This window comes from Carettochelys insculpta, chromosome 28, assembly GCF_033958435.1.
Source record: "Carettochelys insculpta isolate YL-2023 chromosome 28, ASM3395843v1, whole genome shotgun sequence".
NCBI classification, from domain to species: Eukaryota; Metazoa; Chordata; order Testudines; family Carettochelyidae; genus Carettochelys; species Carettochelys insculpta.
The window spans coordinates 14,971,853-14,990,208 of NC_134164.1; the positions used below are offsets into that span (position 1 = coordinate 14,971,853).

At 58.4% G+C, this 18,356-nt stretch overlaps 1 protein-coding gene across 4 annotated transcripts in view; it reads right to left on the minus strand.

Moving 5' to 3' along the window:
• Positions 1–1,722: 1,722 nt before the first annotated feature.
• Positions 1,723–18,356, minus strand: part of NMT1 (N-myristoyltransferase 1) — a 41,604-nt gene continuing 24,970 nt past the window's right edge. For 2 of the 4 annotated variants that reach the window (XM_074978692.1, XM_074978693.1), the window contains 9 exons: positions 10,195–10,313; positions 8,250–8,341; positions 7,138–7,254; positions 6,112–6,282; positions 5,263–5,371; positions 3,834–4,004; positions 3,375–3,542; positions 2,827–2,964; positions 1,723–2,055 (listed from right to left, as the gene is read on the minus strand). In XM_074978692.1, the coding sequence (XP_074834793.1) occupies positions 2,035–2,055; positions 2,827–2,964; positions 3,375–3,542; positions 3,834–4,004; positions 5,263–5,371; positions 6,112–6,282; positions 7,138–7,254; positions 8,250–8,341; positions 10,195–10,313 (1,106 nt within the window). In that variant the 3' untranslated portion in view covers positions 1,723–2,034. Of the gene's footprint in view, positions 2,056–2,826; positions 2,965–3,374; positions 3,543–3,833; positions 4,072–5,262; positions 5,372–6,111; positions 6,283–7,137; positions 7,255–8,249; positions 8,342–10,194; positions 10,314–18,356 lie in introns of those variants that run through there. The other 2 variants (XM_074978695.1, XM_074978694.1) reach the window with 2 other exon arrangements.

Sequence of the window (18,356 nt, forward strand, 5' to 3'; positions counted from 1 at the left end):
GGGCTCCCTTCCCGAACACCCACTTTTGGTGTATTGTGTCAGGTGGGAGGCCACATCTGCATAGGTTTCCTCTGGCCTCTTCTGCGCCTCCTGGAACAACTTCTTGTACATCTCCAGAGTCAGCCCGAACTTATGCAGCAGGGCCTGTGGTGCTCACGCTCGTCCTCCCGTTCCGGGGCCTCCAGTTCCCTCAGTCGCACCTCGAGCTCCAGCTGATGCAGCTCTGTGGCGGGGGACTCTGCCTGGGATGGACCACCGCTAGCTGAGTGTGACCTGGTGGGCACCACGTCTGTCTGACGGCGCTGAGCCCCTGCTCCTGTCAGAATCTGAAACACTCCCGGGGGTGACCAGCAACTTCCTGCTGGGACAGGCTCTGGCCCCCTGGATCGGACACTCTCTTCCAGCTGGGCAATCAGCTGGGCCTCGGTCGCCTTCCCTGCGGTCAGGCCCCTCTCTGCACAGCCCGGCAAGGTCTGCCTTCAGGAGTTGGGTATCCACCCACCGGCAGAAGCTGCAGCAGTGCAAGGTTCCCAAAAATCGCTTTGTTCCACCTCTGGCTCTTATGAGGCTCCTTCATTCTACTGAGCTCAGTCGGTCACTTCTTGGAGCTCACCTGTGGGTGCAGTGCATCCCACTCCTGACACCAGTGTGATGGAGTTCAGGGGTCCCAAGCTCTGCACCCCGTCTGCAGGCAGCGGTGACTCTCACTTAGCAGGAGAACAGGAAGTTTATGAGTCGACAGAGGCCCAGCTCAGCACAGGGGTGTCAGTACAGCCAGCAGAGACAGTCCTTCCAACCCGTCCTGGGGAGAGGAGCCCGAGGGGTGCCCCTCTGGGGTGTAGCTTCCCCCCTTGCCAGGCTGGCTGCCTTCCAACTCCCTCTCCCCCCAGCTTCTAACTGCCGCCTCTGATTCAAACCCAGCTCGGCTCCTCCCTGCTCTGCGTTCAGGGCAGAGGTGTTACCTGCCAGCTTAGGTTACAGCCCCAGGGGTCCTCCTTAGCCGCTGGCAGCTGCTCTGCCTGTCACACACACCCACCCTGAGTCTCAAAGGCACTCCCCCCACTCCATCACACACAGCAAGTCCAAAAGCTGATTCTTTGGGCAGCTCTGCAAACAGCTGCTTCAGGCAGGCCCAGGCTCAGAGGCTAACGTCTCCAAGGTGCAGTGGAGGCTGGAGGCCCAGGCCTGCCCTGCTCAGACACAGCTGGTCCTCAGCTGTGAGCAGCCAGTTACCTCCTGGCAGGCCGGCAGACCAAGCTGCCCCCCTGTCAGTGCAGGCCCCAGGCCAGGGCTAGACTGGGAAGAGACGAGCTCTGCTGGGCCAGTTCGGCCGTCTCACAGCAGCACCTCGCCATGGCTGGGCCTTCCGACGGCAAGTCATTTCTCCAGCCCTTGGCTGTCGCCACCCTCAGGTCCCGGACACGCAGGCCCAGCTGCACAGCATGGTGGGAGGGACTGGGGCCTTCAGGGATGGGGGGGCCCTGGAGACCGCAGGACGACTCTGGAGCCCTCCCCTATGCCCAGCCCCACTGCTCCTGCCCACACATCATCAAGCAGCAGGTTCCTTAGGGGCGACCGCCACCAAACTCATCCACACGGTGACCCTCAGCAGGATTGGAGCCCGGCCTGCAGAGTGGTCCCCTCCTGAACCCACTTTGTGAAGAGACGGGCCAGGAGAAGGGTCCTCAGGGGCAGGCAGCAAGAGGAAAGCGATTTCCCGTGTCTAGAATATAGACTTTTACTATTCACCCGTTAACTCCAGCATTTGCCAATCATGAGCTCGTTTGCAGCAGTTACATTCCCTTGATCGCGTCTGTAGGAGGGTGCAATTCACTGACACACAGGAGCCCAGGGCCGCTGCCCAGCGTGTGGGCTGGCGCCCCGGGATACAATCATTAAAATCAGGTGGTGGTTCAGTCCCAGCCCCTCTGCAGGAGGCTCCCGCGTCCAGGGAGCCCCAAGTGCCACTGGCAGGCAACCTTTGCTTCCTGGCCCAGCCTCTCAGAGGTGTCGCCGCTCCCCTCTGGGGATTGGTTACTGCAGCACCAGTCCAACCTGGGAGAGCCAATGGGAAGAGGTTAGGGAGTGCTAACGCGACAGATCTCCCTTTCAGAGCCCGCCTCGGGGCCCTGGTGCATGTTCCCCAGCACTGCCCACGCTGCCAGGATGCAACAGCGACCTGCTTCGCACAGGGGAGTCCAGCCGCGGCCTGGAGCGGACACAGGCTGGGAGACCCATGCAATGCGCCACAGCCCCCAGGGAACCTCAGCAGAAGCCTGACCCAGCAAGCACAGCGCAGGGCTGAGACCAGCCCCTGCTCCGCGACGGGGGGCAGACGTCCCCGTCCCCGTCCCCGTCCCCGTGTGGGAGAGCCAGGTGAGACACTGCTCCTGACACCTCCCCAACCAACCACAATTCCCTTCCTCCGACTGCACCTCCAGCACCACCGAGCGGCAGCCCGGCCGAGACACCGCGACAGCGTCTCAGGTGTCTTCCTTCGCCAGTGCCGTCCTGCTCTGCTGGGTGCCTGCTTTAAAGAGCCTGGGGGGACAGCACTTCTAGTCGCCCGGCCGCGGCCACAGGGGAGCGACTGGGATGGACGAAAACCTCCCCGCACAGGTGGCATCGGAGGGCCCAGCGACGCCTGTGGCACGTCCGGGTGCTAATTCCCAGGGGACCTGCCCGGGCTGGGCTCAGGAACAAGCGCGTTGCCGGCGGTTCTCCCGTCTGTTGCGGCTTCCAGGCGGTCAGCGCCCGGTGAGCTGCCTCAGGATATCTGCGAGGGCACCACTCCGGCGCCCGCCCAGCCGCGACTCAGGTACTCACCTTCTCTGCCCCCATGCTGGGGCACTTCCAATTGTACAGGTAATACTGCAGATTCCCATCCCCGATCCCAAACTTCAGCTTCTCCAGGAAGGTTTTGTTCTCCATGAGATCCAGTGCATTGAACACATCGAACCCCTTCTGCAGCGGGACAACGGGGGGCATCAGCTCAACTGCCCTGGCTGCGCTGCCCTCCTCTGCCCCCCGCCCAGCACTCTGCCAGGACAGCCAGGTAAAAGACCGCCCCCCCTCCCACTGGGTGAGAGCTGCTCAGGTGCTCCTGTTCTCCGGCTCTGGGCCTCTCCGGCCAGCACCACTCCCCAGCAGCTGGGCTGCAGCAGGCCACGTGGCTGTTCGTGGTCCCCCACAGGGCAGGTTCGTACAGCCCCGTGCACACAGCCGAGGCCTGTCTCAAGCCCCGGTGCCTGGTAACGGACGGATGGGAGGCCTGGGAGATCACCACCTGGGCAGAGCACATGCTCCTCTCAGCCGCAACCCCGCAGGGGCCCACATCTGGGCTCCCCCGGCCGCTCTGCCCCGTGCCCGCTCACCGCCTTGGCCAGGATGAGGGCGTCACTCATGAGGTCCAGCAAGGGGGTGCGGGTGTGGACGTTGTAGAAGGAGTAGGCGGCTTTCAGGCTCTTGTGAGTGGGGTGGTTCATGATGGTGGAGGGCAGAGTGTAGAAGCTCAGGAAGTCCGTCACCTCGCCGGCAGGGCTCTGCAAGCACAGGCAGCAGTATAGCCCCAGCCTGGGCAGGGCCGCACTACAGGCTGACACCTCGGCCTGGGGAGGGGCCGCCCGGGCGCGCGGCAGGGCCGCGCCACAAGCAGGCACCTCAGCACAGGGACAGGCTGGCGCCAAGACAACACAGCGACAATCATAATAACCCAGCCTGGAGAGCAGGCCCATGAGCCTGGCCCTGGCCTCTGCCCTCCCACACTTGCACAGCTCTGGGCCGAGACCCCCAGCTGGGCCTTCCGAAGGGACAGGGAAGGCCCTGGGGCTCACCTCCACCACAAAGGTGTCGATGATGTTCTCCTGAGGTAAGAACCAGTGCTCCACCTCCTCGCGGCTCATGACCGGGGTCAGGTGGAACTGCTTCAGGTACTCGGACAGGAGCTTGTGCACAGCAGCGACGTCTCTGTGCTCCATCGGCCGCAGGCCCGACGTCTTTGGAGTCTGGAGATGGGGAGCAGCTGTCCGCCCGGGCTCTAGAGCACCTTATTCCACACCCCAAGGGCCAGGACTGCCAATGAGAGGGACCCCCCGACACAGCTGCCTACAGGCACCCCACGCTGCTGCTTCTGCTCGTGGGGAGAGCCAGGGCGACGGTCGCTTCTCAGGGTGCCAAGTGCTCTGGGACCCGCTGGTGGACAGGGGCAGCGTCCCGTATACTGTGCTCCACCCCGACCTCCCAACGGGGTTCCCCGCCCCGAGGGGCCGAGCCCCGTGCTCCACCCTGACCTCCCGATGGGGTTCCCCGCCCCGCGGGGCCGAGCGCGGCCCGACCTCCTGAGGGGCCGAGCCCCGTGCTCCACCCCGACCTCCCGAGGGGCCGAGCCCCGTGCTCCACCCCGACCTCCCGATGGGGTTCCCCGCCCCGCGGGGCCGAGCGCGGCCCGACCTCCCGAGGGGCCGAGCCCCGTGCTCCACCCCGACCTCCCGAGGGGCCGAGCCCCGTGCTCCACCCCGACCTCCCGAGGGGCCGAGCCCCGTGCTCCACCCCGACCTCCCGAGGGGGTTCCCCGCCCCGCGGGGCCGAGTGCGGCCCGACCTCCCGAGGGGCTGAGCCCCGTGCTCCACCCCAACCTCCCGAGGGGGGTTCCCCGCCCCAGGGGGCCAAGCCCCGTGCTCCACTCCTACCTGCTGAGGAGGTTCCCTGCACCGTGGGGCCAGAGCCAAGAAATTGAGCTGCATCCCTGGGACCTCCCACACACACAAGGAGCACAGCGCCTGGCCTGGCGGGCCCAGAGCAGGGGGCTGGCTCGGCTCAGCGGCCCCCAGACAGCAGTGCCTGGGCAGACCCTGTCTGGGTCTCAGCTTCTATTGCAACGAGGGCATCCTAGGGTGGCTCGGAGCAGGGCAGCCAGACGTGAGCGCCCCACAGGCTGGGCGAGCGCTGGAGCAGAACACGCAGGCTCCGGGAAGGGAGCAGCAAGCCAGGGCAGGGAACAGACTGCTGGGGATTGCCCTGCTCTATAACTGCTAAAGCCGCCCCTTGCACAACGCTGTACTCTAAAGGCAGGGCCGGTCTCATCCTTGGGCTCAGCCCTCGGGAGCCAGCAAGCCCCGTTCCCAAGCAGCTTGCAAAGCGCAAGGGGTACGCTGCCCACGGTGGGGGGGAAGAGACAGCCTCAGCAATTTGCTTCGGCACAGGCAGCGCAGGCGGGAGCAGCCTGAGCCCCGCGGGTACCCTGCTCCATTTCTGAGCACACACCTCCGGTAGCCGGTAGAGCTTCATGGTGCGCTGCATAGTCATGTTCCTGCTCAGGTGGGAAAACTTGACCTCGATCAGCTTCCGAGGGTTGAGGGACCGGTGCCAGTACCTGCAGAAGCACAAGCCTAGGTCACTGGGGCAGGCGGCTCGTGCCAAGGCTGCCAGGCACACGCAGGTCTGCTCAGTGCCAGAGGCACAACCTTCTCCTGCCCATCTGTGGATCTGTCTCAGCCAGCCAGGGCCTGCCCCACTCCACCCATCCACGCCTGCCTCGAGGAGTGCAGCCCACCACCTGCCTCTGCAAGCCGCCCAGACCAGCTCCTCACCCGCCTGCCAATCCCTCCCTGGCTGAGATGCCTACACGACCGCCCAGCCCACGGCCCACGCCTGCAGCACCGGCTCCTGGAGCTCCGTCTCTAGCCACCAGCTGCCTCCTGCTCTGAGCAGGGACGGTCGCTGTTGTTCTGTCTGTGCAGCCCCAGTGCTGTGTCCACACTGGGGGCTCCTTAGGAACTATAAGACACCCACCTAGGGCAATGTGGGGCGCATGTGCCGGAGAGTCCTCCATACTGTATTGCTTCCTGCCTTCCGAGAGCCAGCCGCCCCCACCCCACCCCTCGCCCCGCTCCTGCCCCCACCCCCGCCCTGCCCTCCCACCCCGACCCTGACCTGCCCTGCTCTCCTGCCCTCGCCCCACTCCCGCCCCCACCCCCAGCTGCCCTCTCGCCCCCACCCCGAGCCACCCGCTGGTCGCCCGGAAGGACAGCCCCAGAGGTGGAGCCCCGGGACTGGCGGGTACGTCCGAGGGCTCTGCTAGCGCGCAGTGCTGCCTGCTGGAGCATCACTCACCTGCAGGTCCCCACAGGTTTGGGCAGCACAACCCCTGCAGTGTAAACAGCCTGGAAAATCCCCTCCAGGTGAACCCGCCGGGTGATCTCCCGGATCAGGACCGGGGCCACCCGCTTCGAGCGCAGCTTCTTGTGCACGCACAGGAAGTTTATCTCCACCATCTTCTTCTCTCTGGAGAGGGTGGCGCAAAGGGCCCATCAGACAGGGCTGCTGCAACCGTGCAGCCTCCTGGCAGGCCGGGGGCAGCCGGGGTCACCCTACGCCCCACAGGAGGGAGCTGGCACCTCCCAGGCACAGGCCACGCCGGGGGCAGCTTTCCCCAGCACCCACTACTCTCCCGTCTCCACCGCACGCAATGCACCAGCTGCCAGTGCTTGGGAGCCACACGGCCAGGCGTGTCTCCAACCTCTGAGCTGCACCAGCCCAGCCTCGGGCAGCTAGGGGGGGCGCAGCTGCTTAGGTGCTTTTGAGAACCTCACCCCGAACACACCAGGGAACGAGGAGCTCGGGTGTTCCCGCCAGTGCCCCTTCCTGCACCTGAGCGGCCGCTGGCCTCCTGAGGAGGTACCGACACGGCTGGCCTCGCTGTTTCTCGCCTGAGCCGGACGGGACAAGGAGCAACGGGCTTAAATTGCAGCAAGTTTAACTTAGGTTGGACATGATGAAAAACCTCCCAGCGGTCTGGGCGGTTAACCACTGGAATCAGGTACCGAGGGAGGCTGTGGAATCTCATCGCTGGAGGGAGGTAGACACCGGTTAGATCCCAGACACCTGTCGGGGATGGTCTAGATGGGGCTTGGTCCTGCCAGGGGGCAGGGGCTGGACTCGATGACCTCTCAAGTCCCTTCCAGTTCTCGTGCTCTATGATTCTTCCACGCACTGCACTTACCCACCCGCTCTCCCTCTGGAATAAGAGCTCTCCCAGAGCCCCCGGGGAGCAGGCCAGGCCGGCCCCCACGCAGCTCCTGCGACCCAGAGCCCAAGCCTCGGACCGCCCAGCAGGGGAACTGAGAACGAGACACGTACGAATCGTAGATGTGGATCGTTGCTGGAATGGCGCTGATGAATCCTACCAGCTTCTTGCTAGAAATGACTCGGACGCCACAGTGCCACTGGGGCAGCCAGCCAGGGGGACGCAAAGCCCTGGGGAAGGGACAAGCCTCTGTTAGGCCTAGCAAGAGGCGCTAGTTTGGAGCGTGCTGCTATCCCTGAAGAGAACAAGGGGCTTCCCTGGTCCCCATGGGGCTCTGCAGCCTTGGCCTGCAGCCAGGCAGATCCGGGACTTTCTACAGCTCCATCCGGCATTTCTAGGCTGCAGTAAGTTTCTCCCAGGGTCCTCCGTGGGGCCGACGTCTGCATCTCATTGGGCCCCAAAGGTAGGGGGGGAGCAGACAGCCAGAGACTCCCTCAGTGCCCAGGCATCCCACGCCAGCCCTAGAGAGTAAGAGGGTGAGACGTGGGAGTGCCCATGTTCCCCAATGGCTGGTGCTCAGTGCCCCACAGACTTCCAGGCGGGGCCAGGAGCCCATGGGACAGGAGACCCCTGCCCCGACTCACTTCTGCCATTCAGAGGCGACCCAGGCGTACAATGCCAAGGGCCCTGCTGGTCTCTGGCCAGGCCCCTCCCAGCAGCAGGGAATGCACGGAGCCGGGGGAGAGGAACCTGGCCGGGTGGGGGCAGCGGGGGCCCAGGCCAATCTCGGATCAATCACCAGCATTTACGCCAACTTGCTGAGTCATCTGTGACACTCTGCCCTCCCCTGGGACCACCGGGGCCTGGGGCTGAGGCACTGTGACGCCCCATGCAGCTGGCACGCCAGAAACACCCCCTCAGCCTTGTCAGCCAAGAGCAGGTGAACACTCACCTGTCTTCACCCGGCAGTGCCAGGGCAGTGGGGCACAGGCCAGGCCAGGCCAAGCCGCGCCCCCCCCCCCAGGTAGTCAGAGGCACCACGAGCTCAGAGTTGGGGTGTTTGGCCCTCCCCAGGCTCAGAGCACGCTGGAGACGCCGACCTTCCCGCCACAGTGCATGTGCCAGGATGGGGGCAGCAAGAGAGTGGTAGGGCAGGAGGTGAGAGACAGGACCGAGCTGCAGCAGCAGCTACTCAGGGGAGCCAGGCTGGCTCCCTGCTCCTCACCACAGAAGAAACTCGGGTGAGTAGTCGAACCGGAACATGTTGTCATCGTCTTCCACGTAGTTCTCGTTCAGCAGCGTGTACAGCTCCTTCAGCTGAGGGAGAGAGGAGGCGGCTGAGGCGAAGCCAGCTAGGCGACACCTGCCCCCTCGCCAGGCCCCAGCTGGGGAGCAGCACCGACAAGGCGACGTCCCATACGCTGGGGAAAAAAGACACCTGAGCAGGCCAAGCTAACGCCACCGGGACTCCACTGGGGGCCACCTCCTCCACCAGGAGACAGCTGCTGCCTGACGGCCATGGCGCACGTCCCTCTAACGGGCCTTCCCTCAGCCTACGCCCCTGCAACAGGAGCTGGGGAGTCCCTGGCCAGCTACTGCCATTGCTGGCACATGCCCACTGCTCCCTGGGGGAGAGATCGCTTTCCTCAGGGGGCCACGCCGACCGTTTGTAAGTGACCAAGGGCCGCACTTTCCTAATCCAGTCATTCTTCCGCTCTGCTCAGCGCAGACTAGACCTCAGCTGGAGTACTGGGCCCAGTTCTGGGCACCACGTCTCAGGAAAGATGTGGAGAAATTGGAGATGGTCCAGAGAAGAGCAGCAAGAATAATGAACTGTCTAGAGCACGTGAGCTGTGAGGGAAGAGTGAAAGAACTGGGCTTGTTTAGGCTGGAGAAGAGACGACCGAGAGGGGACGTGACAGCGGTTTTCAAGTACCTCAAAGGTTGTTACGAGGAGGAGGAGAAAACTTGTTCTCTTGGCCTCTGAGGGCAGGACAAGGAGCAATGGGCTTAGCCTGCAGCTGGGAGGTTTAGGCTGGAATTAGGAAAAACTCCCACCTGTCAGGGCGGTTCAGCAGTGCAGTAAATGGCCGAGGGGGTGTGGAATCTCCATGGCTGGAGACGTTTCAGAGCAGTTGGACACACGCCTGTCAGGGCGGTTCAGCAGTGCAGTAAATGGCCGAAGGGGTGTGGAATCTCCACAGCTGGAGGCGTTTCAGAGCAGGTTAGACAGACACCCATCAGGGATGGTCCAGACGGTGCCTGGTGCTGCTGTGAGGGGCGACTGGAGTCGATGACCTCTCGAGGTCCCTTCCAGTTCCAGTGTTCTGTGATTGTACAGTCGATGATGGGAGCTGGGGGGCAGGCCTGGGAGTGGGTCTGGTGCAGGAGGGGGGGTTGTATGCTGGGAGGGAGGCTGTGACCGGGGGCAGGCGTGCCAGGTGCAGGCTCTGGTGGGGAGGCGCTCACCCCAGGCAGCCGTGCCACGGCCCTATGAGCAGCTGCTGCTGTGTGCACACTCCATGGAGTGGGCAGCAGTTCTCTGCGTGCCGCCACACCCACAAGCACCATCCCTGCAGCTCCCATTGGCTGGTTTCGGGCCCATGGGAGCTATAAGGAGGGCAATGGGGTGGGAGCATCACATGGAGACCTGCTGCCCCCCGACCAAGAGACATATGCAGAGACACGCTGGCTCCAGCAACTGGCCACTGGGAGCGGCTGTGGGGCCACAGCAGGGTGGGTGCCCTGCCGGACCACGGGACACCAGTGGCCCAGAGGGTTGGGGTGGGCTGGATGCAGCCCACAGGCTGCATTTTGCCCACTGCAATGCAGGAGTAACCTCTTAGTTCCCATCGCATGTGCGGTGCCATCCGGGCTCTGGATTGCTGGGAACAGACACTCCTGCCACGGCTCCAGGCGCAGGTCAGACCCTAGGCAGAGGCCTGCTGGGTCACCCAGCCCCGAGCGAATGCAGCCGGCTCGAGCTGGCAAGGCGCAGAGGACACGGACACTGAAAGAGGCCGGACTGCTGGCCACAGGAAGCTGGGGACGTTGGGCAGAGAGTGGACTCCATAGCCCCAAGAACAACTCCATTAGCTCCTTCCTTAGGCCCACAACAGGGGCTCGCCACCTGCCCCCCAGACGGCTGGTCCTGCCTGCCCCCTGCTTACCACGCCTCGGTCCCCCAGGTCCAGGGCATCCCAGGTGAAGCCCGGGGGCAAGCTGTAGGGCTCCTGACGGATATTGTCTTTGTCTGGTTCCACCGGCCCATGAGTGTTCACCACTTCTCCTGGGGAGGAGAGAGGAGCAATGAGAGAGTCCCTCAGCCATTGGGACCCAACGCTCGCACGTTCCCAGAGCACTTTTCACCCCAAGGGGCCCCCAGCGTCACTGTGGTGCAGAGTGGGGGCGTTTCTCCATTAACCAAAAGCAGCCAGCTCCCGGGGGGAGCACAACAGCTGTAGAACAGAACGCAGCAACTCTGTGCTGGGGGTCCGAGGAGCTCGGTCGCGTGAGGCTGCAGGGTCAGGGTGCAGCGCCATGCTGCGCCTGGGTCCAGGCCAGCAGCCCGTTGCTTTCTGACCCTAGGTTATAACGTACTCTGCGGCATCCTGCCCTGCTCCCTGCAGAGGCTGGGCTCTTGCTCAGTTCCTCACCCAATCTCTGACCAAAGCCAACCTCCTGCAGGAGACAGATCTCACAGTCACAGCCTGAACTGGGGTTAGCTGGAAGCCATAAATAGCAGCTCTCTCCTTTGAAGTTTTGTACCATCCCCGTCCTTGTCCTACCGGCCAGCGCTTTCCCGAAACCCCCATTATCTGCAAGACCATCCGGGAAGGAGCAGTTCTCCCTGCCAGCTCCGGCCTCTGCCATCTGGCAAAGGTGGGGATTTCCCACCCCTTGGGCTTTAAATGCAGCTGAAATTAACAAGGCTACCTTTGTCTAACTAGCCTGACTCCTAAAGCACTTTATGGAGCCAAGGGACCTTGGCTTGGGCACCAGCTGTCCTGGGAGGTTAGGAGAGCTCAGGAAGTGGTGGTGTTAATTAAGTGCTGCTGAAAAGAAAACACAACACACTGTCTTCCTGCCTCCCCAACAAAAGACTTTAAACCTTTTCCATTAAAGAGCTGAACAAAGCGACAGAGAATTAATTACCCCAGAACCTCAGGGCCCAACACGCAGCTGGAGAAGCGCCCCCTGCTCTCAATGGATGCTGTGCGCCAGAAAACCTCGCCCCTCGCACCCAGACCACCTTTGTTTCCTGGATGCTAAGTAGCATCGGGCAGGTCATGCTGCATGTCTGACACTGTCCTTGAACCAGGGGAGACGGCCCGGGCTAGTTCTGAGAGCCAGAGTTGGGGGTGCCAAGTTCCTCTGAGCTGTCCCCAAGCTCTGAAGCAGCTGTGGCCAGCTGACACCAGCAGCAAGGTGCCCCAGGCAGGGGAAAGGGGCCCCTGCAGTCCTCAGCAAGGAGCAGCCCACACAAGCTCCCCCACTGACCTGAGCACCCTCCTGCATCCCTAAGTCCTCACCTCTGGTCCCACCCCAAAGCCCCCTTCCACATCCCTCAGCCCCACGCCTGCCACATGCACCAGTCTGAAGGTGATGCTTTGTCCGGCCCCTCGGCAGCGCTCAGTCCCGCCACATTAGGGAGCATAAAAGGGGTGGGGAAAAGGAAATGGACACTGCCCTGGAGCTCCAGTACTGATACCACCCCGGTCCCCGCTTTGCTCCCTGGACCAGCCCCGGGCCATGGTGTGCATCTGTGGGGATAACACCCTCCCCCTGCTTCCCAGGGATCTGAGACACTTCACTGACATTCACGAAGCCCTTTGGGACCCTCCCTGGCTGGGGGATGGGATTCCCACGCCCACGACGCTGGTACACGACAGCCCCCCGGGAGCCAGAGAAAGCCTGCGCTGGGCTGGTGAGGTGCCAGTGCTGACAAACGGCTCCAGAGCTAGCCAGACATGACCAGGGGAGTTGCACAAAGGCCTCTTCAGAGGAGCGCTGGCAGGAGCCAATTTCCCAGTCCTGTGGAGGGCTTAGGGACAAGCCCGGTCACTTGGGAAAGCTAGCAGTTTGGCCGCTGTGGTTGGGCTGGGAGCTGCCAGAGGCAGAGACAGATGCAGCACTGCAATCACGCAGACACCAGGGGTTTGTGCAGGGAGCGGCTCTGCTTCCTCTGGGACACAACGCCCTCCCCGAGACACCGCTCTGCACCACAGAGCGTCTCGTCCTTCCGCCAGCTAAGCCTTCTAGCTGGGTGTGATGGGGTTCAGGGTTCCCCAAGCTCTGCACCCTGCCCGCAGGCAGGAGTGACTCTCACTCAGCAGGAGAACAGAGGGTTTATTAGCTCACAGGACACAGCGTCGTACAGAAGTGTCAGGGCAGCTGGCAGAGACAGCCTGTTCAACCCATCTTGGGGAGAGGAGAACCTGAGGGCCCCCCCGGAACCAGGGCCTTGACCACTCCTTTGTCCCTCCCTCTCCAAGCCCAGACTCAGTGCTTCTAACTCCCAGTTCCAATTCAAACCCCTCAGGCTCCACCCCCTCCTTTGTCTGCAGCCCAGAGGTGTCACCTGGTCACCTCAGTTACCCCCAGCAGGAGCCTGGCACCCTCAGACACACACACACCTACCCCCACTCCATCACATCTCTCCCCTCTTCCAGAAGGAACTGAGCGAGGTCACTCAGCCGGTGACCTGGGGAAGCTCGGGACCCTCCCCATGTGATAGGGCACTGGCTGTACCATCGGTGTTCCCCTCGATGTGTACCACCTCCAGGTCATAATCCGGCAGGGGAGGCTCTACAACAGGAGCTTGGCATTGGCCCCTTTCATGTGATGCAGCCGGGCAACTTCCTTTAGTTGCCTTGGGTTGGTTGGTCTCCCTGCTACGGCCTCCGGTCCATCAGCCACATTCTCAAGTCGGGCAGGCAGAGCCTATACAGGTGCTGCAGCACCAGCAGATCAAACAGGTCCTCTCTGGTCTGGGCCCTGCCCCGTCTGCCCACCACTCCATACAGCTGCTCCAGCACATGTCTGGAATTCAGTCACTGTCTGGTAAAGGAAGGTACAAATGCTTTCCACCCTTGGCATTTAGCCAGACCACCAAAATGTTTGTGTGCCTCAGTTTCCCCTTCCATGCCACACAATAGGTTTGGAATGTTCCTGCTCATGTGAGAGGTTGCCAGACTAGTTACAGGGAACAACGGTGACATTTCAGAATTACAAACTCCTTCAACACACAGTTCATGCTTCTACATCAATGTCAACTCATCACATGGCTCTTTCCAAACATTCAGTACATGGCCCAATTCCACAGCTTCTGGCAGCAGCACCCATTGCTTACAGCAGTCAGCGTGAGTAACAAGAACAAACCCGCTGCCATCGTACATTTACGTTGCTCTTAGGTAGACCACAACCTTTGTGTAACATCCTTGAGAATCCGGCCTTCTGGGGCTAAACGGCTGAGGCCTTTCTTTGCACCACCAAGTTCTAATCTTCTCCCTTGCCCCGTGGGGTGGAAATCTGATCTCTCTGGGTGTGGCCTGCTTCCAGCAATAGCTGGGCCATTGCTGATCCTCGGGAAGACCTCCTCCTCCCAGCCCGTCTGGAAATTTGCAAACCAAACTGCTTTCTGAAAGTTGCTTTGTGAGTCCCAGACTCAGAATCCACATGAAGGGATCCCTGTTTATCCCTTACTGGTCCACCAGGCCCACAGCTCCTTTGTCCTTCCACCTCCAACTTCTGCCTGCCCATGGACTCAGAAGTGGAGTTCGTTACCAGGATACAAGTGTTCCCAGCATCTGGAGACGGGGAATTCCTGGTGCTCTGCGGCAAGTGACCTGGAACAGGACCACACTCCCAGTACGCTGGTCACAACCAGCCACTTGGTCATTACAGGGCTGCTCAAATTCCCTTCTAGCTTTCACTTTACTTGGACCAACTTCCTGGAAACCTTTACCCTGCCTGCTTTGGACCCTTGCAGAGCACAGCCAGTGGCTTCACACTCAGGCAGGTCCTGACCATCAGGAACTGAAACAAACTTCTCCCGAGGCAAAGGGCTGCTCTGGCTCCTGCAGACAAGCACCTTTCCTGTTCACTCTCCTACACCTCACTCCCATTTTCCACCGTCCCCACAGACTGCTCAGGAAAAGTTTCAGGGAAATTCTCTTCCTCAAATGCTCCCTCAAACAACAACTCACTCTCCTCTGGCTCCACAGGGGCACTGCTCCCTTATGACACAACCATTTCCAGGATCATTTCTGGCTCATAAGGTGGATTCCCACATAATCCCCACGCAGGCAGACAGCTAGTACCACCACTAGACCAAAACAAAAAGCAGTCAAGTAGCACTTTAAAGACTAGCAAAATAGTTTATTAGGTGAGCTTTTGTGGGACAGACCCACTTCTTCAGACCATAGCCAGACCAGAACAGACTCAATATTTAAGACACAGAGAACCAAAAACAGTAAACAAGGAGGACAAATCAGAAAAAGATAATCAAGGTGAGCAAATCAGAGAGTGGAGGGCTGGGGGGAAAGATCAAGAATTAGATTGAGCCAAGTATGCAGATGAGCCCCTACAGGGACTCAGGAAGTTCCCATCACGATTTAAACCATGTGTTAATGTGCCGAATTTGAATATAAAAGTCAGCTCGTCCACTTCTCTCTCCAAATAGGAGCGATAATGTCTCTTCAGTAACACACATACCTTGAGGTCGCTGACAGAATGCCCCAGTCCATTAAAATGTTCACTAACTGGTTTGTGGATCTGGAGTGTTTTGATGTCTGTTTTGTGCCCATTGACCCTTTGTCTAAGGGAGTTAGAAGTCTGTCCAATATACAAAGCACCTGGGCATCGCTGGCACATCATGGCACATATGATGTTAGTAGAGGAGCACGAGAAAGTGCCCGTGATTCTGTGAGTAACCTGGTTAGGTCCAGTGATGGTATTTCCAGAGAAGATATGTGGACAAAGCCGGCAGTGGGCTTTGTTGCAGGGAAAGGTTCCAGGACTGGTGTTCCTGGGGTATAGACTGTGGCTGTTAGTAAGGATCCTCATGAGGTTGGGAGGTTGTCTGTGGGAGAGAACAGGCCTGTCACCCAGGGCCTTCTGGAGTGTAGCATCCTGATTAAGAATAGGTTGTAGGTCTTTAATAATTCGTTGCAGTGGTCTGAGTTGGGGGCTGTAAGTGATGACCAGTGGTGTTCTGTTCTTGGCTTTTTTGGGCCGATCTTGGAGTAGCTGGTCTCTGGGTATGCGTCTGGCCCTGTCGATTTGTTTTTTTACTTCTCCTGGTGGGTAATTCAGGTTTATGAATATTTGGTAAAGTTCTTGTAGTTTTTGGTCTCTGTCAGTTGGATCAGAGCAAATGCGATTGTACCTAAGAGCTTGACTGTAAAGAATGGATCTAGTCACGTGTGCAGGATGGAAACTAGAAGGGTGTAGCTAAGTATAGCGATCAGTAGGTTTTCGGTACAGTGTGGTACTGATCAGGCCATCCCTGATTATTACTGTAGCGTCCAGGAATGTATCTCTTGCATGTTGTAATCGAGGCATAAGTTGATGGTGGGGGTGTAGATTGTTAAAGTCTCTGTGGAATTCTTCTAGAGCCTCTGTACCATGGGTCCAAATCATAAAGATGTCATCAATGCATCTTAAGCAGAGGAGGGGTAATAGGGGACGAGAGCTGAGGAACTGTTGTTCCAGGTCAGGCATAAATATATTAGCATATTGTGGGGCCATGCGGGTGCCCAGAGCAGTTCCACTAATCTGGAGGTATAAATTGTCCCCAAAACGGAAATGATTGTGTGTGAGAACAAAGTTACAGAGGTCAGACACCAGATTGGCTGTGGTGGCATCAGGGATGGTATTCCTGATTGCTTGTAATCCGTCTGTATGTGGAATATTAGTGTACAGAGCCTCTACATCCATTGTGGCAAGGATGGCGTTATCAGGAACTTTTCTGATGTTTTGTAATTTCCTCAGGAAGTCGGTGGTACCTCGGATATAGCTGGGAGTGTTGGTGGCATAGGGTTTGAGGGGGGAGTCCACGTAACTGGATAGTCCGGTGGTAAGGGTGCCAATACCTGAAATGATAGGGCATCCAGGGTTTCCAGGTTTGTGGATTTTGGGAAGTAAATAAAATAATCCAGGCTGCGGTTCAGATGGTGTGTCTGAGTTAATGAGGTCCCGAGTAGCAGCAGGGAGTTCCTTCAGTAGTTGTTGTAATATCCCTTGGAATTCCAAAGTGGGATCAGCGGAGAGAGGTCTGTAAAATGTGGCGTTGGAGAGTTGTTTGGCTGCCTCCTGTTCATTGTCTGACTTATTCAGGATGACAACTGCAGCCCCCTTGTCAGCTGGTTTGATTATGATGTCTTGGTTATTTTTGAGACTCTGGACAGCATAGCGCTCAGCATAGTTGAGACTGTGTCTCAAAGGATATTACAACAACTACTGAAGGAACTCCCTGCTGCTACTCGGGACCTCATTAACTCAGACACACCATCTGAACCGCAGCCTGGATTATTTTATTTACTTCCCAAAATCCACAAACCTGGAAACCCTGGACGCCCTATCATTTCAGGTATTGGCACCCTTACCACCGGACTATCCAGTTACGTGGACTCCCCCCTCAAACCCTATGCCACCAACGCTCCCAGCTATATCCGAGGTACCACCGACTTCCTGAGGAAATTACAAAACATCAGAAAAGTTCCTGATAACGCCATCCTTGCCACAATGGATGTAGAGGCTCTGTACACTAATATTCCACATACAGACGGATTACAAGCAATCAGGAACACCATCCCTGATGCCACCACAGCCAATCTGGTGTCTGACCACTGTAACTTTGTTCTCACACACAATCATTTCCGTTTTGGGGACAATTTATACCTCCAGATTAGTGGAACTGCTCTGGGCACCTGCATGGCCCCACAATATGCTAATATATTTATGCCTGACCTGGAACAACGATTCCCCAGCTCTCGTCCCCTATTACCACTCCTCTACTTAAGATACACTGATGACATCTTTATGATTTGGACCCATGGTACAGAGGCTCTAGAAGAATTCCACAGAGACTTTAACAATCTACACCCCCACCATCAACTTATGCCTCGATTACAACATGCAAGAGATACATTTCCTGGACGCTACAGTACTAATCAAGGATGGCCTGATCAGTACCACACTGTACCGAAAACCTACTGATCGCTATACTTAGCTACACCCTTCTAGTTTCCATCCTGCACACGTGACTAGATCCATTCTTTACAGTCAAGCTCTGAGATACAATCGCATTTGCTCTGATCCAACTGACAGAGACCAAAAACTACAAGAACTTTGCCAAATATTCATAAACCTGAATTACCCACCAGGAGAAGTAAAAAACCAAAATTGACAGGGCCAGACGCATACCCAGAGACCAGCTACTCCAAGATCGGCCCAAAAAAGCCAAGAACAGAACACCACTGGTCATCACTTACAGCCCCCAACTCAGACCACTGCAACGAATTATTAAAGACCTACAACCTATCCTTAATCAGGATGCCACACTCCAGAAGGCCCTGGGTGACAGGCCTGTTCTCTCCCACAGACAACCTCCCAACCTCATGAGGATCCTTACTAACAGCCACAGTCTATACCCCAGGAACACCAGTCCTGGAACCTTTCCCTGCAACAAAGCCCACTGCCAGCTTTGTCCACATATCTTCTCTGGAAATACCATCACTGGACCTAACCAGGTTACTCACAGAATCACGGGCACTTTCTCGTGCTCCTCTACTAACATCATATATGCCATCATGTGCCAACAATGCCCAGATGCTTTGTATATTGGACAGACTTCTAACTCCCTTAGACAAAGGGTCAATGGGCACAAAACAGACATCAAAACACTCCAGATCCACAAACCAGTTAGTCAACATTTTAATGGACTGGGGCATTCTGTCAATGACCTCAAGGTATGTGTGTTACTGAAGAGACATTATCGCTCCTATTTGGAGAGAGAAGTGGACGAGCTGACTTTTATATTCAAATTCGGCACATTAACACATGGTTTAAATCGTGATGGGAACTTCCTGAGTCACTGTAGGAGCTCGTCTGCATACTTGGCTCAATCTAATTCTTGATCTTCCCCCCCACCCCTCCACTCTCTGATTTGCTCACCTTGATTATCTTTTTCTGATTTGTCCTCCTTGTTTACTGTTTTTGGTTCTCTGTGTCTTAAATATTGAGTCTGTTCTGGTCTGGCTATGGTCTGAAGAAGTGGGTCTGTCCCACAAAAGCTCACCTAATAAACTATTTTGCTAGTCTTTAAAGT